Here is a 24,346-nt window from a genome sequence, read left to right as displayed (position 1 = left end):
AACAACAAAGATGCTTCTGTGTGGCTCTCTTTACAATAAAAGGTTTCACAAATCTAAAATGGCTTTTCAGTGTAAATTGTTCAGTTGAGATAAGATGGGGGTTAATACGTTATGACTGTGAAAAAGAGGGGATCAAATGGAGTCCAGACACCTTTTAAAGAACACCAGAATAACCTTTTAACCCTGTCATATCACCCAAATCAAAAACAGCAACTGCCGGCAGATTCCTCTCGCTGATAACTGGGTCGACTGAGCGTAAACCACGACTGTCTGTGTTTTCCCTGGCTAATAATATTTACTTAGAGAAGATAAAAAGGACAAAAAACAGAAAGTTATGCCAAACTAAAACACATAACCTCCACAGTTATAGTTTTTTATGTCTTGAAACGTGTTCCTTTTTTGAGTTTTGATTAAAAACGAATCAAAACATTCCTCCATCCTGCACACGATCAGCTTCTGACTGATGTGTCGCACACCCGAGGGCTCTTTTTTTTTTTTTCTGTTGTGGAAAAACAGGAAAAACCCTAAGTGACACAGAGGTATGACGGTGAGTGCGGTGAAGCGGCTGTGGTGATGCACTGTGAGAAGCTGCTTTTAGGAAATCACGCTGAAGGCCCGGCTCGGTGGGTGATCGCTCTCTGGATCGCTGGTGCTCGCCTGGTGCTGGCAGGTAAGTTTTGCATTAATATTATTCAAATTATTCTCCACACATGTGTTAAAGGAATTTGACAGACCATAACTGCTGGAAGTAAAACATGAGCAGTGAGCTGCAGAACATGCACAAGCTGGATTAGTTTTCATCGCTTTCACTTATTTTTTTTATTGTCATTTATTTTAAGTCAAACGAATACATTTACCAGCAAGAATTAAAAAAACAACAACTAATTGGTTTGCTACTAAATTCACCTCTCTGTGCTACAGTGAGCCACCGTGACGCTAGAGTACGTCAAAGACATCTGTCGTTTCTTAGAACCTTCTGGCCAATTACATAAGGATTTCAATGTTCTAGAGTAGGAACAGTAAACCTACAGCCAAGGGGATAACATGCAGCAGAACCAGTTAGATAAACATCTGAATGGTTGGAATGGCTGAGCGGCGTTCCTTTGTCAATTAAGATCTCTGATTTACAGTGTACTCTGCGCCCAGCCGCCTTCACGACAGGTTTCTCCTGCAGCTCTCCGGGTTTGATGGAGGAATCGGAGCCGCTGCTGACCCGGAGGTCGGCGGGGAGCGGGCCGAGCGGACGCCTGGGATGGAGCACTCGCTCCCTGGATTCCAAGGCGGTGGAGGATTTCAGGGGGAGGCTGAGGTACTTCTTCATGAATCCATGCGAGAAGTACCGAGCCAGGGGAAGGAAGCCGTGGAAGCTGCTGCTGCAGATACTGAAAATCTTCATCATCACGGCACAGGTGGTTGAAAACTTTCTATGTTTTGTTTTTATACGCTGCAAAAAAGGAACTAAGAGTAAGTAAAATTTTCTTAAAATTTGTAGATTTTCCCTTGATTTGAGCAGCTAAATAATACTATTTGCCACTGGAATGAGTATTTTTACCCCTAAAATAAGATAATTAGATATCCTGCACTTGAATCAAGATGATGGAGAGGAAATGTTCATATTTTAAGTGCAAAACTCTTATTCCATTGGCAAATAGTCTTTTTTAGCTGCTCAAATCAAGGAAAAATGCACTAATTTCAAGAAAATTTTACTTACTATTAGTTCCCTTTTTGCAGTGTACTGAATCTGCGGAGTTTTGCTTCTCATCTCACTGTTGCGTTTTTTTTTTACAGCTGGTCTTTTTCGGGCTGAGCAATGAAATGATGGCTACGTTCAAGGAGGACAATCTAATGACCTTCAAACACCTTTTCCTGAAAGGATTCAAGGACCACGGACAGGGGAACTACGCTCTTTACACCAAAGCTGACCTGTATGATCACATCTACCACGTCATAAACAGGGTAAATGAACGGCACAGAAAGCTGGTGTGGTTGTTGTTGTTTTTTTATTGTAAAAACGCGTTGAGAACAGTTTCCTCTCCTCCTTTCAGTACGCCGACCTTCAGAACCTGACCTTAGGGAATCTTGCATACGAGAGGGTTGGCGGCGAGTACACCCCGCTGTCCGTCTGCAGGCTGTTTTACAGAAACAGCACCATTGATCCGGGGAGAGACACCTTCTATATCGATCCACGCATCGATGAAGGTACAGAGGCCCCAAACCCGCGGCAGGTTTAATTCTTTATGGAAGACATTCAGAGCCTCTCATAAGTATTCCTACTCTTCACACTTTTGCAGTTTTTTTTTGTCACGTAACAACCGCACACTGCGATTTATTTCATTTAAGTGTTATGTGTCAGACCCACTCAAGAGTAGTGCATAACTGAGAAGAGGCAGCAAAATGATTTGCAGTTTTAAAAAAAATCTTCATAAAAAAATGTTGCAAGTGTTTGACAAAAACAATTTTCAAGCTTTGCCACAGACTGTCCATTAAACGGAGCTCTGGACTTTGACTGGGCCATTCTAGCACATGAGTATGCTCTGGTTTTCAGCAGCCCCTAATAGGTTTTCCTATTAGAACAGCTGGATTTTACTCAGTGGTATCGGAGTAAAGGGAGTCTGGAAAGTAATGCATGCAACAGTTTTTGAAACCCTTGTATCATTTTCCTTCCACTACTATTTATATACTGCTCTGTGTTGGTCCATCGCGTAAAATCTTAATAAAACACTTAACGTTTGTGGCTTTTAACCTGGGAAAATCTGAAATAGATCAAGAGGCATGATTCCTGTATTTATAAAAGCTGACTCAAAGTCAAGACTGGAAAATGACCATAATTTGGAATTTTGTGTGACATGAAAAGAGGAAATAACAAACTTGGTCAGATTTGTTTTGAATAATTCCCCTTCCCTGCTGAAGGGGATCTAATTAACATTTTAACCCATTCTTCCTCCTCTTTAGATTGTATTTCCATATCACCGGTGCGGCTGCTTGACAACAGTAGTCTGGCAAAGAACATCAACTTCTCTTTAGATTTCAAAAGGTAGGGAAGCCAAATAAAAAGGCCGATGTAGCAGCAGCTGAAGGCAGCGCTGTCCGCTGATCGCATGTCTGTGTGTTCAGGCTCGTTTCCGTTAACATCAACTTCACTCTGAAATCCATCAATCTGCAAACTGTGCGGCACCACGAGCTACCGGACTGCTATGGCTTCCACATAAAGGTTGGTGGAAACCTCTGACTTCCATACTCTCATATAAGAAATGTTTGGACTCTGCAAAATCTTAAATCTTTTTTTTTTTGTAATCCATTCCTACTTTTTTGTGATGGTAGGTTTTAGTGTTCTCTATATATCTGTATTTTTTGGTTGTACTATAAAAATAACCATAATTCCCTTTATCCCCCCCAGATCATATTTGATAACCGTGCACACAGCGGAAAGATAAAAGTGGGTGTTGAAAATGATGCTAGAATTTACGAGTGCGGTGACTACAACGTGAGAGGCAACTGTGAGTTTTTACCCACAACGTATGCGGTAAAAATCTAAAAAAATAAACTATTTAAGATCTAGAAAAGTATGAACAAATGACCTGAGAGCTGTGACTCTGGTTTTCCAGCAGGGAAGATGGACTATCTCCTCTTGATGTTTGATTCCTTGGTCATCCTCGCCTGCTTCGCCTCCCTCATCCTCTGCACACGATCTGTTGTCAAGGGAATTCAACTCCAGTTTGTAAGTTAAAGAAAAGTAGAATGCACAAGCGGATACAAAATAAAGCAGTTCAACGCTGATAATATACGTCTTTATTTGCAAATAGATTTTCCTTTTTTGTATGTGCATGCAATAATTTTCCAAACTCTGTCATTAATTATAAGAGTAAATTAGATTAAATTCCTTTTTTCTTTTGTATTATATATATATATATATATATATATATACATATATATACATATATACACACGCTTAATGTCTTGTTGTTGCTCTTTTGATGACCTTTTTTGCTTATTTTGTCGAATGTTGTTATTATTTAGAAGGCATGACTTAATTTTCATGGTAAAATACCCACCAAGTGCTGTCACATTTCAAAAAGTGATGCTATATAGCACCCTCTACAGGCAAATCCTGGTAAAGATGTGCAAAAATCATCAAAATAAATGTCATGCTGAATAATATCATGCTGTAAATGTTAGATTTTTTGTTATTTAGTCACGGGATTGGGGGCATGTAACAATAATAATAACAAATTATGAATAATATCTGTTTTTATAAACATGCAAGGTGACCTGTCCACAATTATTGGCACACCTAATAGTTCTTGGATCTTTATTTAAACTGTATTGCACACTGTACTGGAGGAAGATTCGGAGGATGGACTTTGATTAAATTGGTCCTATTTATACAAAAGAAAACATGAATTTATGGATTACTTATTAAACCTTCTGGACTGTAAAAATAAACACTAAATTCCAAAAATAGATTAGGCTTATTTTATAGCAACTGCATTATATCTTTATCAGGATTGTCCTTAATTGTGGAGGGCGCTGTACTGGATTAAAAGACGGGGTTATTATTACGACGAGGTGTAAATAACATTCTGCTGTTTTCTGTTATGTAGGAGTTCAACATTTTCTTCCATGCCTACTTCAGTAAACTGGTGACCTGGTCAGAACGTATGGAGTTTGTGAATGGCTGGTATATGTTCATCATCGTCAGCGACACGCTAACCATCGCTGGGTCGGTGCTGAAAATAGGAATACAAACCAAGGTTTGCTTGTTTGTGTCGTCACCCACTGTTGGCAGGAAACTCTCAAGGAGGTGCCTCCAAGCTTGTAATCCAACTTTTGACTTTGTAGTTCCTGACCAGCTATGACGTCTGCAGCATCCTGCTCGGTACAGCCACCATGCTGGTGTGGATCGGCGTTATTCGCTACCTTGGTTACTTCAAGAAATACAATGTATGAGCTTCCTTAAACCTTCTCCTCATGTCTAGATCATCCATCCTATCTAGAGAACCTGAAACCTGCTCACTTCCTTTCAGATCCTAATCCTGACCCTGAGGGCCGCCTTTCCCAACGTTATCCGTTTTTGCTGTTGCGCTGCCATGATCTATCTCGGGTACTGCTTCTGTGGTTGGATCGTACTCGGACCCTATCACGACAAGGTATAAATCATTCACTTCGTGGGTGTCATCATAGAAGATCCCGATCCGCAAAATAGTCACTTGGTTATTATCAACAGAACGTGTTTTATTCATTTTTTCAGTTCCGAACACTTGACAAAGTGACAGAGTGCCTCTTCTCTCTCATAAACGGAGACGACATGTTCGCCACCTTCCTGAATATGAGAGACAAGAGCTACACGGTGTGGCTTTTCAGCAGAGTCTACCTCTACTCCTTCACTTCTCTCTTCATCTACATGGTGCTCAGTCTGTTCATCGCCCTCATCACGGACACCTACGAGACCATCAAAGTCAGTTCGTGTTACCAGAGCCGATAATTTGCTCCCTGAAATGAACGTCCTCGCATTTTCATACTTCTGTTTTGTTTTTGTTTTGTAGCATTCCCAGAGAGACACTGAACCAGAGTCCCTGCTTCACGCCTTCATAGCAGAATGCCAGGTGGAGCCTGAGTCTGGACAATGGCAGCACAGCGAATCTTCGAGCTGCTGCTGCTCTCCGTGGAGCTGGCTTAAAAGAATCCCAAGGACGTAGTATTAAGTGTGAGGGGGGAATTGTAGTAAATAAATCTACAATGACCCTTAAAGGTACCATCTCAATGGGGTCTTTGATTGTAGCGCCCAGCGTTATCAGTGGCTGAGGGTCTACTTGTTCATGAAGAAACTGTTTAACAGTGTTATACGAACGAGATGATGTTAGATGAGCCGCAGCACCCTGGTTTATGTCTGACAGAGGCCTGCATAGACACCAGTACAACAATCTAATGTAATGTAAAAGCATGCACACGTTTTCTTATCCTGTATAGACGAAACAAACTTTATTCTGATAACACTTTGAGGTAATAGGCTGATTTAGTCATCCGCTTTGAGGTAGTTCAAATTCAGCTAAGAGTCCATGCTGACACCTTGGTTTCTTGCTTGCTCTAAAGTCTTCTGGCTAGTCTAGTTAAGGGCTGATCTCTAATCTTACATTTGTGGGACCAAAAGCAGCAACTTCTGCCTCTTCTACATTGAGATGGAGGGAATTGTGACACAACCACTCATAGATAGAATTGGTTCACATTGATAGTGGTGGACTATGATGCACAGGTTTTGTCAGAGATGTTTTAGTACTCCATAATCTGGAGGGATCGTGTAGAAGTAATATTGCCTCTAGAATGGAGCCTAGAGGCCCTTCATATATGGTCTGTGTTGCTCAGATCTGTTATTAACCAAAGACACAAGTTACACTCAAAGGCTTCTCTTTAAGAAACAGTGAAAGGATTACATGTCTCAGCCTCCCTGGCAACATTTTACTTTGGGTTTTAGAAAAGTGGCTCTGTCTGTCTGTCATCCCTCTAATTCAGGAGCAAAATGTTTGTGTTCTCTGAGGTAATCATGGAATCCATTTGCTGGTGTTGTGGACTCAAGATGCCAGGAATGCTTTTAAGGAGTACCTATAGTTCTTTTATGAGAAAATTAAGTTCTCTGCGCTCATTTTTAACACAAAATCGAGTTTGTTTGCAATGCAGGCTGGACTTCACCAGGCCGTCTCCAGGTGAATGTAAAGAGGCCTGGGTGAAGGTCAGCTCCTATGAGTCTGAGGCCATAGTTGTAAAGCAGTAAAAACGTGTATTGTTCGAGGGGTCAGTGTCTTCCACAGGGGGAGTTAAGGTTTCCTATACTGTTCACAACTGATGGAAGGAGGGAGCGAGACGTGAACAGACGGATTGGAGCCTCAAATGCAGCAATGCAGCTGTTTCGGTCTGTTGTCTTGAAAAAAGGTTGCTCTAGTCCACCTATACCTACGGTCATGAGATGTACTCAATTACCAAAATTCTGAATATTAGGTGGTTAAAGGTGCTTCCTAGTATGGGCTTCAGAAATAGAGTCTCTGTCCTTCCACACAGAGAATTAAAAAAAGATTATATATATACTGTAAATATATACAGTAAAAAGATTATATATACTGTAAATATTGCCTGGGATGTTATGTTACTTGTGTATGTGTTTTTAACTGGTTCAATGTTTATTTGCTTCTCTCACCAAGTAGACTCCTTCTCATTCAATATGCATATTTTGTACTTTGGTGCCTATAGAGTGATATTGACATTACACTAAATCTCATTAAACATATTTTTATCCACATGAATAAGTTAACTCTTTAATTTTCTCAGTTTAAGGATTTTTTTATTTTTTCAAAGCTAATTTTCTGTACTTACAACAACATAAGTCCACTGCACAAAACCTATCCCTACTGACACACACACACACACACACACACACACACACACACACACACACACACACACACACACACACACACACACACACACACACACAATAAAAACAGGTAGTGCACGCAGACTATGATCTAACCTGAGCATCATTACCCAAAGCTGTGTCTCAGCAGCATTTTTAAAGTGACACAAGTGAAGGACTGGAATCTAGATGTAGCTGATTCTAAGATTTGTGAAATGTTCAGTAGTCAGTAGGCACTTTTACTGCTCGTGCATGCACTTTTTTGCTTTACTATATAGCGTCTAGAATGGGCCTAGTAGATTGATAACTTTTCACATTTACTCCAAAAATGTCCCTTACTTATCTTGATATCCAATTTGGATGTTGGCTTTCTCACAAGCTCCCTCCCATGATAATGGCACCCCTGCTTTGACAAAAATAAGAGTTCATAATTTGATCCATTTAACTGTGCAAAGTAACCTAGATCATATTCTGAGTTCATCAAATATTAAATTTAGAAAAATTGGGCCCCCAATAAAAAATTATTCTCGGTCCGGCCGGCTACATATATCTGTAAATGCTGCTGTCATGAGATACAGCTGGAAAACACCGTGACACCTACCGCCTCTCGGCTCTAGGGGGCAGTGCAGCACCCTCCTGCTAGAGACACCTGACAGGAGGCTTTCTCTTCCACGCGATTGTCCAATGAACGCCTGGCTCACTGGTTACCTAACAACGCCTCCTCCAATAACAACGCAGTTTGGTTAGAAGACACCAAAAGGATCGGCTTCAAAAGAGAGAGAGAAAAAAAAACATACAGCCGCTGCTGCAGCCTGCAAGCTGAGAAGACCTGTGGGTTGTTATCTCCAGTTAGCTGTCTTAAAGTAGTGTTTTGTTTTTTTTTTTTGTTGTTTTTTAGCGTTTCTAGCAGGATGTGGACCAATCACCGCAGGTGTTTCCAATAAACAGACCGCGACGGTAATCAAAACCTCACCGCTAAACTTAGAAAGTCCAGGTTAGTTGACCTATTTTAAGCAATTATGTTTATGGCGTTAGAACTCAGCGCAAGTTGTCACCTAGATACGAACCGCGCTTTTTAAAAAAGGAAAAAACAAAAACCCGACCTTAGCTGCAGGTTTAGTTTAAACAATAGCAAACCATAACCGCCTGTCAAGCTCAAGTGTGAAGTTAGGTGAGTGGACGCCATTGTTTTGTTTGTTTGTTTGTTTGTTTCAGGGTAACTTGACATTAACAAGCTGTGCTCCCCGCCGCAGCCTGTCTCTGAAGATAAAGGCTGTGTTTCTGGCTCAGGGGAGCGGACAACAGTTTATCTGACTGACACCATTATCGCCCTGTCGTTGCCAGTTGTTTTTTTTCCGTCTCTTCACGCAATGTGCTTTTCACTGTCTGACTGTGGAAAGTAATGGGAGTGGCTGGTCTGGCGTCTCCCTGGTCCAGCCTGTATTCCCAGGGGAATGGCTTTCTATAATCATCCCCTGAAGGTGTACAAGTTTTTTATATATATTTGTATGTGTGTGGAGGGGAAACAAACACTTAATTGCATTATTTAATAGTCTGATCAGGCATAAAATCAAGACTGCTGATGGGAGAAATTACCTCTTTCTACAGCATCTTGCAACTCGCTGGACTTAAAGGATCTGCTGTTAACATTTAACACCATCAGGAGTCTAGTGAAGTATATTCTCCACCTTGTTGAGGCTTTTTTTGGCAGCTAAAGAGGGACCGACTCGCTGCTAGACAAGGGGGGTATGATGTTATGCCTGATCGGTGTATTATTCTTTGCAAATCCTCTCTTGGGGATGAGATCAACCTGCTTCAGAGGCTGAGGCCCCGGTTGCATGTCGGGAAAAAAAAAAAAAACCCGTTCCAGGGAAATCTGTCGGTTAATCCCGTGTGATTGAGGCATCAGCCCAGATTATTGCCACTCCGTCTCATGGTTTGATGCTCTTTTGCAGGGTTCCGGTCCAGTGAGGTCTTTTGATCGACCGCCTGACTGCTCTTCCACTTCTGTGCCGATAATAGCTCATGACCTCTCACCCCCGGGTCCTGATGTTTCTGTCCAATGGGAGAGTGGAGGGCAACTGAATCCCCTATGGGTAATATTCTTTAATCTGCTCCAGGATTTCAGGAATAGGAAGGCACATTTGCCTGTATTATTTTTTTTGTGATCTGCTTTAGATGACCCACATTTTCATTCTTATTAATAGAATCAACCCAGTTCAGGCTACTCGGTGGACGGCACAATAGATGCAGTGTAATAACGGTTTCTGTGATATTTTTTCTCTCTCTGTCTCTCCGTTCTCTTCTCAGAAGACGCTGAGATCTCGAGCATATCACATGTGACCTTGTCTCCCTCAAGACAAAATCATGTGGCGGTGTGCTCTTTACCCTTCTCCAAGAGCTCCTACAGTGTAATAAGTGCCTTTTGTACTGAAGAGAATGTTCATCAGTGCATTTCATACCTCAATCAGGTATGAAAATGTCTTTTTTTTTTTTTTTCATTAACGTTTAATTTATCCAGGAAGATCCTATAAAGAGAGCGTCTCTTCTTTTCAAGATAGCAAAATTGTTTGAAATAAAAGCATTTTTAGACAAAGTTACAGGATAAAATGGTTATAAAGTTTGCTTTTAAAAGAAATCTACTGCATGGTCCAAAATCCAACACAAGTCACTTCCAATAAAAGGCAAAACTAAACAATTACACATTTCTTAACAATGTCTTTAACAACACTCTTGAAAATTGGAGGTTGAAAATGTTATGTTTTTTTACCAGGCCTTTTTAAATAGTATTATTAGACAAAAGGCTTGAAAATATAAGTACTTAAGATGAATGCAAAAAGTTTTACCCTAAATTGCAAATTTATTAGTAAAAAATTCATTGGTAAAATAAATTGGTTAAGACCTAATCTTTTTAGATGTACACGTGTTTTAACCAAATGATCAAAGGTTTGAATAATGCTCAAACTTTCTTATTTAGTTCTAGTCTTCGGAAAATGAGTCTGATGACCTGAGAGTTTTTAATCATTTTTACCCGTCAAGCAACTCTGGGATGTATTGAGATCCAACATCATTTATAGATCACCACCAAGACTGTATTAACTACCCTCTTACAAACCATGGTGCTTTCACGAGCATCATGATGTGTTGGTTACGGCTCTGACTGCTATATTTTGGATTAGCTGCAGATCCCTGATGATTTAAGATGGTAGCAGGCTGATTAAGTGTAGATTTTATTTGAGTTAGGAGTGGAAAGTGTGAGTTTTTATAGAATTTAAGTGTTTTCATTTGAAGTTTAAGAACTCAAATAGTTCAGGTAAGTCAATAAATCAACATGCAGAGTGCTGATTATTGTCTAATAATTTGATAATATAATGAAGAAAAACGGTACTGTTTCTGTTAATTTTAAATCAGATTTTGTCTTTTCTTTTCAGATACATTTTTGTTGAGTATGTACAGTAACATTCTTGATCTGCAAACACTTAATCTTTTGCTGAATATAAAACAAGCTATAGCGATCATTTGATGACACAATGAAATAGGAATATGTATTATTTTTTTTTATGTATATTTTTTTTTGCAGGAGATCGCCTTGCTTGGCCTCTCCATGGGTATTGAGGCCAGCTCACCAGAGGGAAGGAGCCTAAATGCGGTGCCAACTCTAAATGTCATGTATGAATTGCTCCAAATCCAAAAGCGAAATATGTGCACTTTGGAGGAGATGGGGAACGAACAGTTAAAGAAACTAAACACCTTGGAGCACATGCAGATGAGCAATTCCAGACTAAAGGCAAGTATGTCTGTGGCTCTTGTGGTGTTATGCAACCTTGTAAATGTGACTTTTTTTTTTTTTTTTTTCCCATGTGTGTACACATATTTGAATTGATCTGTAATTATTCACGATGGGTTACAACCTTTAGATTGCTAAACTGATTTACGTGGACTGGCCTCTTCGTGTCGAGTCAGATGAGGACGGTCTGGATAATGGGCCGAGGGACTAAGAGGCAAAGCCAAAAAGCTCAATCAGATTTATTAAGGTTGATTCATTCTGTGAAAAGTAAGTTTGTTTATACATGGTAATTTTTTTTTGTTCACCTTCTATTATTTAACATTTAGGCAATGCAATATTTGTTTTTTTTCCTTTCATGCATGTGCAGCTTTTTCAGCAAGATTTATCTTTTTTTGACATATTTCTTAAAACTTGTGGCAATTTGGTTATGAGTCCCAAAGAAAGGACGTACCGGACACTGAACTCCTCCTATACCAGATGAAATCTGTCAGTGCCTCCATGAATAAAACAATCTTGACTTTCAGTTTGACAGATGTGTTGAGATCTCTATCCGCTGAGTTGAGAAGAGGGATGCTCAGAACCGCAGGTCCAGGGACTCTCTCTGAATAACACGCCCTGGCAAAGAGTAACGTGCGTTTTCAGGGATTTAGGACATGCGGTGTAAAAATTCTGCCACGTCTGCGTGCGATTTGTAGTGACTTGTTGTGGCGACCCCTAAATAAGGGAGCAGAACATAACTGCATAACAATTTGTGAGCGACTTGCCTATTATGTAGTTGGAGTAATTGCTTGAGCTTCAAATCGCACAAACCAGTTTTAGGGCGGAGGCTTTCAGCTTAGGGGAGCAGCTCCTGTAATGTGACCCTTTTTACTGTTTTGATTTTAATTTATTTTTTTTCTCCTTTAGGACCAGTTGGAGCTGTCAATAAGGGAGAAGTCGGGTCTGCACGAGACCGAGAGGCAGCTTCAGCTGAAAATCAAGACTCTACAGAGCTGTCTGAAGACGGAAAAAGAGGAGGTAGAGCTTTACCCGTGTGCTTCAGAAATAATATGACCGTCTTTCTTGGTGAAAGCCTGATCAGCTCGTCTGCTCCAATCCTGACAGGTTCAGAAGCTCCAAAGCATCATTGCCAGCCGTGCCTCTCAATGCAGTCATGATGCCAAAAGAAAGGAGAGGGAGGCTTCAAAGCTGAAGGAACGCCTCAGTCAGCTGCTGGTTGACAGAAAGGAAAAGAAACTAGGTAAATTGATTCTTTTCCTGAACCATTATATAACGCTTTATTTATTTATTTATTTTTATCCAAAGCTAATTAGTGTTTTAAAAAAAAATAGCTATTGATGTTCTGAACTGCTTGGGGCGATCAGATGGAAAAAGGAGTCAGTGGAGGACAGCCAAATTGACACCCAGGTATTATGGAAACCAACTGGCCAATAAGAGTTTTATTTTTATTTCTAAGGCACGTACAGTCTGAGTGCACAATAATGTCTTCCTGCAGCCACGAGAGGGAGATGTACAAAACGTTGCTCGACGACTACGAGGCGAGTCGGAAGGCTCTGATTCTGGAGAATGCGGAGCTTAAAAAGGTCCTCCAGCAGATGAAGAAGGAGATGATGCACATCCTGAGTCCTCAGCAGCAACCCATCAGTGGAGACGCCGCTGACGGCCTGGAGCAGGTTTGTAGATTAGACACAGACAGAATAAAGGAGTAGGAAGTGAAGATTGCAGGTTGGTCAAAAGACGAGATTCAGTGGTGCTTGACAGGCGGCTGAACTCGTGCAACCAGGTTTTGGATGCACTGTATAGAAATACTGACTTTGTTGTCCTTAAGAGTTAACTAATTTAGTGCTGTGGTTTGGACCGTTGCTCATTTGGAAGGCTAATTTATGCCTGAGCTTTAAATTCTTTTGAAATATTGCGTCAATATTTCCATATAATTTTATTTCCTCATAGTGCATTGTAGTTTGGGAAGCGCACTAGTCCCTGATTCCCTGCTGCCACCCCTGTACTTGACATTTGGGGTTGTTTTCACGCTCTGAAAATACCTCTCTATTTAAATCTCAACGCTTTTTGACTTGTTTTACTTGGCGCGCTTTAACAGATCGTGTTTTTTTTTTTTTTTTAACCATTTGTTCAAGGTGGATGAAGAGAAAGCTGCAGACACGAGCAGGGAAGCGTTGGACCAGTCCTGTGAACTTGCCAGGGAGCAACTCCTCAACAGCATCCGCCAGCAGTGGAGGAAACTGAGGAACCATGTGGAAAAATTAGACCACGGTAAAAGGGTTGCTATCTCTGGCACGCTAGGATCCTGCTTAGTATTTTACACCTTATTTTCATGTTAAATGTACTTATGCAATTTTTTAGACCAGCTATATACACTCACCGGCCACTTTATTAGGTACACCTGTCCAACTGCTCGTTAACACTTAATTTCTAAGCAGCCAATCACATGGCGGCAACTCAGTGCATTTAGGCATGTAGACATGGTCAAGAGAATCTCCTTCAGTTCAAACCGAGCATCAGTATGGGGAAGCAAGGTGATTTGAGTGACTTTGAATGTGGCATGATTGTTGGTGCCAGAAGGGCTGGTCTGAGTATTTCAGAAACTGCTAATCTACTGGGATTTTCACGCACAACCATCTCTAGGGTTTACAGAGAATGGTCCGAAAAAGAAAAAACATCCAGTGAGCGGCAGTTCTGTGGGCGGAAATGCCTTGTTGAGGTCAGAGGAGAATGGCCAGACTGGTTTGAGCTGATAGAAGGGCAACAGTGACTCGAATAACCACCCGTTACAACCAAGGTGGGCAGAAGAGCATCTCTGAACGCACAGTACGTCGAACTTTGAGGCAGATGGGCTACAGCAGCAGAAGACCACATCGGGTGCCACTCCTTCCAGCTAAGAACAGGAAACTGAGGCTACAATTTGCACAAGCTCATCGAAGTTGGACAATAGAAGATTGGAAAAACGTTGCCTGGTCTGATGAGTCTGGATTTCTGCTGCAACAGTCAGATGGTTGGGTCAGAATTTGGCGTCTACAACATGAAAGCATGGATCCATCCTGCCTTGTATCAACGGTTCAGGCTGGTGGTGGTGGTGTCATGGTGTGGGGAATATTTGCTTGGCACTCTTTGGGCCCCTTGGTACCAATTGAGCATCGTTGCAACGCCACAGCCTACCTGAGTATTGTTGCTGACCATGTCCATCCCTTTATGACCACAATGTACCCAACTTCTGATGGCTACTTTCAGCAGGATAATGCGCCATGTCATAAAGCTGGAATCATCTCAGACTGGTTTCTTGAACATGACAATGAGTTCGCTGTACTCAAATGGCCTCCACAGTCACCAGATCTCAATCCAATAGAGCATCTTTGGGATGTGGTGGAACGGGAGATTCGCATCATGGATGTGCAGCCGACAAATCTGCGGCAACTGTGTGCCATCATGTCAATATGGACCAAACTCCCTGAGGAATGCTTCCAGCACCTTGTTGAATCTATGCCACGAAGAATTGAGGCAGTTCTGAAGGCAAAAAGGGGGTCCAACCCGTTACTAGCATGGGGTACCTAATAAAGTGGCCTGTGTGTGTGTGTGTGTGTGTGTGTATATATATATATATATATATATATATATATATATATATATATATATATATATATATATATATATATATATATATATATATATATATATATAATTTTTTTTTTTTTTTTTTTTTTTTTTTTTTTTTTTTGGGAGGTTAAAAACCTGAATCTTTTTCACATTTAGTTAAGTAACAACAGCAAACCTACGATGATTTGTTTGTTTTTTGGACATGTCATTACACATAGTAGTGCACCATTTTGAAGCAGAAGAAAAACTTTTTTTTTTTTTTCATACAAATAAAAACCTGAAAAGGTTGGTGTGTATTTGTATCTGTCCCTCTTTGAGTCAGTGCTTTGCAAAAACCACTTTTCTCTGCAATATCACTTGCTAGGCTTTTGGGGTATTGATCTACCAACTTTGCTTATTTGTGGGGGGGGAGTAATGCATGCTTTATGCTGGGAAGGAAGTTTTTGAATAATCAGTTATGGGTTTTCCGTGTCGTCAGCTTCTCAGGTGCAGAATCAGATGGAGTCAAACAAGGACACGATACCTTTGGAAACCCACGAGGATGAGATGGAGAGGATGAGGCGGGAAGTCCAGCAGTGCCGAGAGTTCATTCATGCACAACAGCAACTTCTCCAGGTCAGCATCAGCTAGTTAGCATAATGAAAGATCAGCAAGCAAGTTGAAGGCTAATTTTTAACTTTTTTTTTTTTTTTTTTTTTTTTTTTTTTAGCAACAACTAAACGCGTCGTTTGATGACGAGACGGCAGCTCTCCTCAACGACGGCTACACGCTGGAGGAGAAGGAGCGCCTCAAAGAAGAATGGAAGCTCTTTGAGGAGCAGAAGAGAAACTTTGAGAAGGAGAGACAGAACTTCACCGAGGCTGCAATCCGTTTAGGGCGAGAAGTATGCGCCAGTGTGCATCATCGTACCTTTAGTGACTGCTGTAATGACTTCTTTAACTAAATAAACTTTGTTCTCCCACAGAAAATGGCCTTTGAGGAAGACCGTGCTGCCTGGCTCAAGAATCAGTTTTTGAACATTACGCCTTTTAGAGATCGCAGGAGAGGCTCCTCATCAGATGCCCATAGTGCCTTATCGATTAGTAAGTCAATGTGATAAATATGCTGCTTAAAAGAGATCCTTCATGGATGTAGCCCCTTTTTTTATTTTTTATTTATTCTGTTTTTAAAATCTAGATTTTACTTATAACAAGATAATTGTCTGTTCCTTACATGTCCTAAGTACACTAAAACAAATAGAAATATCAGGACTGAATGTCCTTTTTATTGGTCAACAAAATTTTAGAAAATATTTTGTTAAACACTCCTAGTTTCAAAGCTTATAAAACAAATCAAGCATCCATAACTAAACATTGTTTGTCATTCACTGTGTGGAGGATATTTCAGCCTAGATGTCTTTGCTGAGTGGCTTTTTCCCTTTTTTAATATCATTTTAAAACAGGATGTAAGAATCAGCTTTTTTTTTATTTGAGGAACATCTCAGCTGAGATTTATGGCGTTAACAAGCGAACTTGAGAGGATAATTCATAATTTTGTCTCTACACGACTGGACATGTTTCAATAAGGCGGAGGCTGGCTCGTCTTCAGGTTGTCAAATCTCTGCTGTGAGACGGCTGACTCGCTCAGGCATATAAACTTGTAGTCTGTTTAGATTTGTATATACCCATAGTCTGAGATCATCAAAACCTTTTTGTACAGGAGGTTTAAACCTTGGCAATGATTAGCTATAAGTACAGCTTCGCTGTTTGAACAAGTTGAGTAGTAGCAAGGCACTGCTCATGTAATCAAATTATTTAAGGGATCTTCAGTGAGTCTGAGCGTGTCTATTAAAGCAAAAGGTTTTACTTGGAACCTGCTGTTTAACAAAATGCAAGTGTGGAAAGGTTTCAAGAGTGATCTGGAAGGATGGTATTATGTCCATAAATCTGGGAGGCGCTGTAATACAGTTTCTAAACATATAAAAAGTTCAGAATTTGTCAGTGGAAAACATTTGTACCAGATTTCAGGTCTGTTCGGGATTGATTCAGCTTCATCCAGGACGTCCATTGCTGAATTAGATTTCCAAAGGTTTGAGAGGGATGTGCAGATTCTACTAAAGCCCAAAGTTGGTTTATTAAATGTTGAGCGTAAAGGTAAACTCAATAGAAAACATCCAAAAATAAACTGATTTTCAATTTGTTCCACTGACAAAGGTCTTGTGAGCATAAGATTTTTACCTGAAGTAGAGCTGCACAATGTATCATGTCAGTACATTGGGTCATTTTGAATGGACTCTGTGCTTAATGCACAAACTGAGGTATATCTTTAGTAGCTGAGATGCTAAATCTCATAGATTGGTGAAGATATTGTGCTGAAGGATAAGAGTTAATCATGTTTGATTTTACTGATTTTGTTCTGCAAAAGTACCCCAAATGCATGTTTTACTGATACTGTCCCACCATAACCTTTAAGTCTGCAAGTCTGTCATTATAGATTTTTCCCTAAATTGTCTGTCTTGCATGGCAGGAAGTGAGCCAGAGATCAGGGCATCGTCTGTGAGAGCCAAGCGGTCAAAGTCACCAACCTACACTACATTCTCAACTCCTAAACCTTCACGAAGTTCTCCCGTGCCATCCACGATTGAACTTTACCGTACACTCCGTCTCCTATCAGACAGCAGGTAGTACGCTATTTATTTATACACACACGCACACAATTTATTAAAGATCACACAGTCCAACTACTTATTAATCGCATTTCTATTTTTAAATCCAGTTCCTACAATCATTCAATTCGAGGACGCTGGCAAGAGTCGAGCACAATAGAAGATCGACGCCCTCGGATCAGGTCCAATATCCAACCTCACGCTGGAGAAATGAGCATCTTCACATCTGGCGACGATCAAAGTGTTGGTTAAATAACAAAAAGAAAACACTTGTGCCTTTGTAATGTCATTTTTTTTAATATGGGTTTTTATTTCCAGTAATGAACTTTAGCATTGAATTATTGCCCTCTCAGCGGTGATGAACACTCATTTTCTATAGATGGGTCAGTGACCAAATAAGCACTTTTAAAGAGTTCTCAGTTCACCTATTTATTTCTTTACAAACTGATCAGCACTGACAAGTTAGATTATACGCTTTATTTATTAGCCAAGTAGTGAGTTAAATGTATATATTTTACTTTTTAAGTATAAAAAAATTATAGGTTTTAATAAAATGGGGCAGTGAAAACATAATTTTATATAAATCTGATGACGCAATAAAGGTTTTTCTCCAAGTGTTTCATTTTTTTTTATTCTCTGTACGTTGGCGCCCTCTGGCGTCCGAAAGTGGAAGCAGCAGAACAACCGGAATCCGGATGTTCGCATCTTTTGCTTTTGTCAGAGCATCGTCGCCCAAAAAGGATCGCTGCTATCGCTCTGCTTTTAGAAAAGAAATAAAATAAACAGAAAATCCAGAAACACAAAGAATGTCAAGCTCTAACGTGGCCACCATGAAAAAGGCGGTGCAGCAGCTCCGTTTCGAGGCGAGCATAAACAGAGTGAAGGTAAGCAGGAGTTTCCGCTGGCTTGTGTTTTGTGTTAAATAAGAGAGAAACGTCGCCAGCTACGCTGATCCGCTAACACTAGCAGAGCTGGACGCTGCCAGCGTGTTGTAGGCCACGATCAACAGGCGCAGGAAGGGAGTTCACCTTCAAGAGTTGGCATTCAGGGAACCTTTCTCTTTGTTTTAAACATGTAACCTTTTTTTAATAAAAAGGGGCTAAAATGTGTTGAGCTAACAGGCTAGCCGGGGGTAGCATCAGGAGTTCCTAACAAATGGACAACTTGTGCTGGAAGATATGCATTACACTGATTTTAACCAGAATTATGATCTGATAACCTCTAGCACTTAAGTTTACTTTTTTATTTACAACCATAATCTCAAAGTTGATCCTCAAGTTAATAATTTGTGCCTTCAGTCAACTAGTTACAAAACATCTGAATATTCACACACTAGCCCACTACTCATTTATCCTCTTTTAAACATATTTCTATATAGAAATTCCAATATTTAAAAATGCAATTTAGTAGTTAAAGAAATGGGACATCCAAAAGTCCTACAATTTAACAAATTAATGGTTTAATCTCTCCATTAATTACATCTGGAAACGAATGTATAGCTCGTTTAAGATGTATGAAATATGTATTCAGAAAAATATTGGGTTTTTGTTTTATTGATTAAAATGTATTCTTCATGATTTAATAATTTCCTAGTTTTACGCAGCAACGCCTCATGAGACGTCAAAGTCGACGCGCTGGTCCCAAACGGACCTTTGCGGCAGGTTTATCAAACATAACCATTATTTTGATGAGATGAGGGGACATTTTAAGGTATTTTTATAGTGCAATGCCACAAGGGGCGGACTTAGCCATTTTGGGGCCCTAGGCAAACTTTAGTGAAGGGGCCCCCCCTCCAAGTCCGCCCTGAGTGTGGAAGGTTCTGTAGGGCTTCATGCTGCAACACTGAGACTCAGACAATAGTGCAACATTTTCCTGTAGTCACTCTACAGCTAAAGAATCAGACATCGGCCTAACAGCGTTAAATAATAAATTCACATATTCATCTGGACGGAGCTGTCAATCAACAAGCAGGCGCACCAGCGTCCACAATACAAAATGTTTGATGTGCCTAAGTCAGCTGCGCTGTTTACGAGGCGTGGCTTTCAGCTCCTTCAGGAAGGTAAGGGGAGCTAAAGCGCTTAAATATGCCTCCGTCTCTCCTCGTTTGACAAAAGATAAGGATTATACGTTTAATAATTCCATATAGAAAATATGCTCATTTTGTTTCAGCCATTTAAACTTTGCTGTCAGTTAATGTGAATCAAGCAAAACAGGTTTCTGATCATTTTACTTGGTTTACATTTTTAAAAGTACTGTCTTTTTTTAACCATAGGGCGCACTAAATATTCTTCCCAAGTGGGTAATATCACTCCGACCTTTCACGTACACCGTCTCTGTCGGCAGGACAGAGTAGCTGGACGACACTGCCCTGTTTCTAACATAAGGCCAAAAAAAACTTTTATATTGAATTAATTTACTAGGTTTATTGTACTGCCAAAAGGCTCCCACATTCTCAATGTACTCTGTGCATACTGTGAGCTTGATGGATTGATGTTTTACCCTTCATAGTAGAGCGTATTTGGGAATTGGAATGGTAAAATGTGTAATTAGCTAGCTGAACACCTAGAGCTGACTCACCACACATCCGTCAGTGAGAACAGAGCGGGACTGATGCTGCGCGTCCTTGCAGCCGCCTGCTTGGAGCGGCTCTGTGTATCAAGCTCACATATAAAACAGTTCCATGTAAAGACTTCGTGCCACCAAGAAGTTTATTGTGTGACACCGCGTACGCAGTTGTAAAAACTGAGCTCCTCACGTACATGAATACACGGAGTCTGCTCAAAATCCGCCTCAAAAACGCGCGGACTTCCGCGGAGTGAACTACGTCCGGGTATGTGGGGGGCCTTTACATGATCGCACTTCTAGTTTAGACATTACAGTCAGGCAGTCTTGTAGACAGCTCAGGGATCCCATCAGGTAGTGACACAGTGTACCGTAATGCTCCATCTCCATTTAGCAGAGCAGCTTCATTGCTAACCAAAGTTGTACTTACACATTTTAACTGATTTTTGAGAATATCGTACCACATAAAGTTGGTCAGTAAGCACAACTTTAATCACATATAAGGCGCACCGGTGTAGGTACCAGATCGGCTCGGGGGGGCCTGGCGCTTCCCAATGACGTCATTATATGGCAACTCCACTCAAACAAACTACATTACGCCCGCGGTCTCCATTTGCTACAAATCAATTTTATTTGTTAATTTACGGTTATTTTCCAGTAACTTAATCGAGGCATGAAAACTTTTAACATCATTTTGGAATGCTTCTGTGGTAGTCTGACAATTTAATCGGTAATTTTGCAGGATCAAAGTTACATCTTAAGAGAAATTTCCTTCCTCCAATTTAAAAAAAAAAAATGTTGTGAAGGGAAACTAAACCATAAACTCTTTTCATTTTTAATAAAAGTCTGCAGCCATTTTAATTTAATCATGGCATTCATCACTTCAAAATCAGTAACGTTTGTTCCTCCTTTTTCTACTGATATTACTATGTCGTTCTTTCTGATCACATGTTTTTTATTATTCCAGATGAAATTGTGATGAATTTGATTAATTTTTTAATGTCGTATTTGGTATATTTAAGATATATGCTGGATAAATTAATCTGGATATCCCTTCCGTTTTTGTTAACAATATTCTTACCAAAATTGAGCCAACTGTCAAATATTTGTTGATTTTTTTTTGTAAAATAGGTTGAATATTTGTTGTGTCATTTTCAGTGTGGTCCTTGTTAATCATTATACCTAAATATTTTACCTAATTTTTATCAATTAAAGTGGATTGATTATTTTGAATTGCTAAGATTTCACATTTGTCTATGTTCATCTTTAAGCCTGAAGCTTTTGAGAAAAAAACCCTGCTAAATTAACTAAATAAATTTGATTAATTACAAATGCAAACCGCGGTCTCATTGTAGTTTGTTTGAGTGGTGTTGCCATAATGTGACGTCATCGGGACCATGGAGAATTTCTTCGTAAAATTGGCCGTTTACAAACCGCAATCCCGCTCTCGAATAAAAACATACACCCAGCTATAATTACTTTAGTAAGTTGTCCAGACCAATCACAATATTTTGCGTAATTGTGCAAACGTTAAACCAATCATGTATAGTGACGTCATGAGAAGGCGCAGGACCCCCGAGTCGATCTGGTACCTACACCGGACTATAAGGCGCACTTTTCAGGGATTGAGAAACTTTAAGGATTTTAAGTGCCCCTTATAGTCCGAAAAATACAATAGTTGAAGGATGAAGAAAAACCGAGCTTAAGATTGATTAAAAAAACATTTCTCCAGAGGAGATAATGACAGCTTAAGATATTTAGAAAAAGCTCCACAGAAAACTCTGCTCCGTCTGACAAGATTTGTACTTAAACTTAAAGAACCACAGAAACGACGTTAAAAAACGTTTAGTTTTTTAAATCTTAATCTAATGGTTAGATTAGATTGTTGGACTTTTCTGGTCCTTGCGATTAAAAAAAAGCTCAGCCCGCCTGTGTCGCCGTGATCAAAACTCACAAAATCCAAAAGAGACCGCCACCGCCTCAGGGGGCTTCGGCAGAACCTATTCCTGCGGATAAAGACTTTCAGCTGCTTCGTTCTTAAAGCAGCAGGGCCACGTCGCGAAAGATGCTCTGTTTTTACGCCGCTCCCGCTTTTCCTGTTGGCTCGGATGCCGATCCAACAGGTTTTCAACTACTAAGTTGGAATGACACCCTGCTGCTTCAGTTTGTGTTTATTCTGCTGATACCAAAATCTCCATCCAAGGGATAACGTGAATGTTCTCTATGTATGCACAGAGTTAACTCTCTGGGATCTATATCTTATATCCAGTTTGTTCAATATTTTTCCAGTTTGTGTATATTTCCAATAATTGAAATAATGCTTTCTTTTCCTTCAGGTTTCACAGGCAGCTGTGGAGCTGCAGCAGTTTTGCTTGCAGAACGCCTTGCAGGACCCTCTGCTCACCGGAGTGTCCTCCAGCACCAACCCCTTCAGGCCGCAGAAAGTCTGCTCCTTCTTGTGAAATCACCGTCTTCATTGGTGAGCAGGACGCACTCAGGCAACACGACCACACCCACGCTTAATAAAGAAACGCGAAAAGTAGCTTTAATAGTCGTCTCGTTTCACGTGTTGTTGTTTTTTCTTTTAAGTGAAAGCTATGCGCTCTACCTGTGGTTCTGTCTGTTCACCCTGCAGGCCTTCGTTCAGACGCTACAGGGAAACGTTGACCTCAGCACTCCTCCTCATGCCAAGCCATTTTACTGCCACGGGAAATGTAGAACACATTCAAGTCAGGAAAAGAAACTGTTAGTAACATTCAAATAAAAGGAATGTTTTTTTGTTTTTTTTTCCCGTTTTTTTTTTTTTTTCTTTTGGGTTTTTTTCATGGCACACTGTGATTTTTAAGTCAATAATTGTGCCTTTTTCTATCAATCTGTAGTGGTCTTTATTGCTTTGGAATTTTTGTATTTAAAAAAATAAAAACATTCATAGCTACAGAGTTGTTGTTTGCTTTATTTGTGTTTGAGATCGAATCATTTAAACAGTACAGCTTGAGAAAGAGTGAAGGAAAAGTTACAGCGATGACTTGATGCAAAGATTTGTTCTTTTTGTCTGATAAAAAAAACAGATTTGAGGAGGGGTAAAAATGCTAAAAAGACAATTAATCATTATTATACTTCTATTTATCCACTATCTGACACAGTTAAATAATAATGTGAACAGTTGATTTTTCAAGTATAAAGTTAACCAGACTACTGTCATCTTAGATAGGTGCATGGAATAGACTTTAGGATGATTTAAAACGCTTTGAACACATTAAAACAAAAAAACAAAATTGAGTATACTTTCCCAATGCAGAACTAAATCGCATGATCCCCTCAAGACTTTTTGCCTTTTTGCTAAAATATATCAGACGTGCATTACACATAGTAATGAGCCAAGTAAAATCTGGCCTTTATAGAAAAGTGGAAGGAAGAAGGGCATAAGAGGTGCTGTTTGCTACAACCTCTGTGGAGAACAGAAAACACGGAGAAGGAGATGCTCTGGTCAAATGAGTCCAAAGTGAAACTTTCTAGCCCACACACAAAAACCCCATGTGTGGAGGAGAACGCTGCACTGCACGTCAACTTGGAACACCAAGTGACTTCAGGATTTATTGCTGGTGGCAATATCATTGGTGTGGGGATGCTATTCTTCAGTAGCTCAGAGGCTCTACAAGATTTAAGAAGGAGTTCAATCTCCAGCATCAATATTTTGGCATTCCACTGCATACCAGAGCCCAAGTTACACAAGAGCAACAAGTTGTCAAAAAAAACTTTCCAAGGATAATTTCTCCTACATGTTTAGTTTTTGTTTTGGTAGTCAAGAACAAGTCTGACTTTACCCTATAATTGCTAAAAAAAATAAACAAAATAAATGAAAAGTAAGCGATGGAAGTTTTCACTTTGCAACTGATCATACTTTCAAACCTGCTGGGCTGGCATTGAGGACAAAGCAAACTCCTGGAGTAAAAGGTATTAATTTGTTTTCTTCTCTCAATGCTTAACATTTTGTATCTACAAATAATTTTTGTATTTATAATTAGTTAATAAGGAATAAAGCATAAATAAGATATAAAAAGATAGTAAATAACGATATATAAAAAAACAATATTAAATGTAAATATAAAAAAGGGAAATGAGAAGAGGGGCTATAATTTATTATAACTTGAAGGAATTTTATAATTATCTTAAATGACCAAAGTATTTCTAGCCTTTGGAGGGTTTAGAAGTAGTAATGATTAAATACTATTTTCCACTGTAACCCAAAAGTGATCTGTGTTGGGTTTCCTATTGAGCCATTTACGAACATAACCTTTTCTCAATAAAATAAAAAGGATTAAAATGAAAGTCTGACTCGTGC

The 24,346-nt window shown here is 39.8% G+C and overlaps 3 protein-coding genes across 5 annotated transcripts; all 3 read left to right on the top strand.

Annotated features, from left to right (window-relative positions):
- The first annotated feature begins 849 nt into the window (after positions 1–849).
- Positions 850–7,289, top strand: LOC105940157 (mucolipin-3). The gene is made up of 12 exons (XM_036138339.1): positions 850–1,409; positions 1,789–1,956; positions 2,046–2,199; positions 2,953–3,034; positions 3,115–3,211; positions 3,398–3,497; positions 3,606–3,718; positions 4,602–4,751; positions 4,840–4,941; positions 5,025–5,147; positions 5,249–5,455; positions 5,544–7,289. Exons 1-12 carry the CDS (start codon positions 1,188–1,190, stop codon positions 5,694–5,696), a joined length of 1,671 nt encoding a protein of 556 aa, XP_035994232.1. The 5' UTR covers positions 850–1,187; the 3' UTR covers positions 5,697–7,289.
- Positions 7,290–8,200: 911 nt separating this feature from the next.
- ssx2ipa (synovial sarcoma, X breakpoint 2 interacting protein a) lies at positions 8,201–18,056 on the top strand. 3 transcript variants are annotated; one of them, XM_036138338.1, is made up of 14 exons: positions 8,201–8,396; positions 9,358–9,498; positions 9,716–9,873; positions 10,983–11,189; positions 12,096–12,206; positions 12,294–12,429; positions 12,521–12,596; positions 12,685–12,862; positions 13,325–13,460; positions 15,277–15,413; positions 15,508–15,681; positions 15,763–15,880; positions 17,304–17,457; positions 17,553–18,056. In XM_036138338.1, the coding sequence occupies exons 2-14, from the start codon at positions 9,465–9,467 to the stop codon at positions 17,692–17,694; spliced, it is 1,761 nt and encodes a 586-aa protein (XP_035994231.1). In that variant the 5' UTR covers positions 8,201–8,396; positions 9,358–9,464; the 3' UTR covers positions 17,695–18,056. The 3 variants fall into 3 exon arrangements, with proteins under 3 accessions (XP_035994231.1, XP_021164151.2, XP_035994230.1); XM_021308476.2 differs by having other exon boundaries at positions 9,713–9,873; XM_036138337.1 differs by lacking the exon at positions 8,201–8,396 and adding an exon at positions 8,419–8,573 and having other exon boundaries at positions 9,713–9,873.
- An 81-nt stretch (positions 18,057–18,137) lies between these two features.
- Positions 18,138–22,943, top strand: LOC105940172 (guanine nucleotide-binding protein G(I)/G(S)/G(O) subunit gamma-5). Its single transcript, XM_012882647.3, has 3 exons — positions 18,138–18,326; positions 22,341–22,483; positions 22,640–22,943. The coding sequence occupies exons 1-2, from the start codon at positions 18,249–18,251 to the stop codon at positions 22,464–22,466; spliced, it is 204 nt and encodes a 67-aa protein (XP_012738101.1). The 5' UTR covers positions 18,138–18,248; the 3' UTR covers positions 22,467–22,483; positions 22,640–22,943.
- Positions 22,944–24,346: the final 1,403 nt, after the last annotated feature.

Source organism: Fundulus heteroclitus, chromosome 6, assembly GCF_011125445.2.
Source record: "Fundulus heteroclitus isolate FHET01 chromosome 6, MU-UCD_Fhet_4.1, whole genome shotgun sequence".
Lineage (NCBI taxonomy): Eukaryota > Metazoa > Chordata > Actinopteri > Cyprinodontiformes > Fundulidae > Fundulus > Fundulus heteroclitus.
This window is presented reverse-complemented; position numbering and strand designations above follow the sequence as displayed.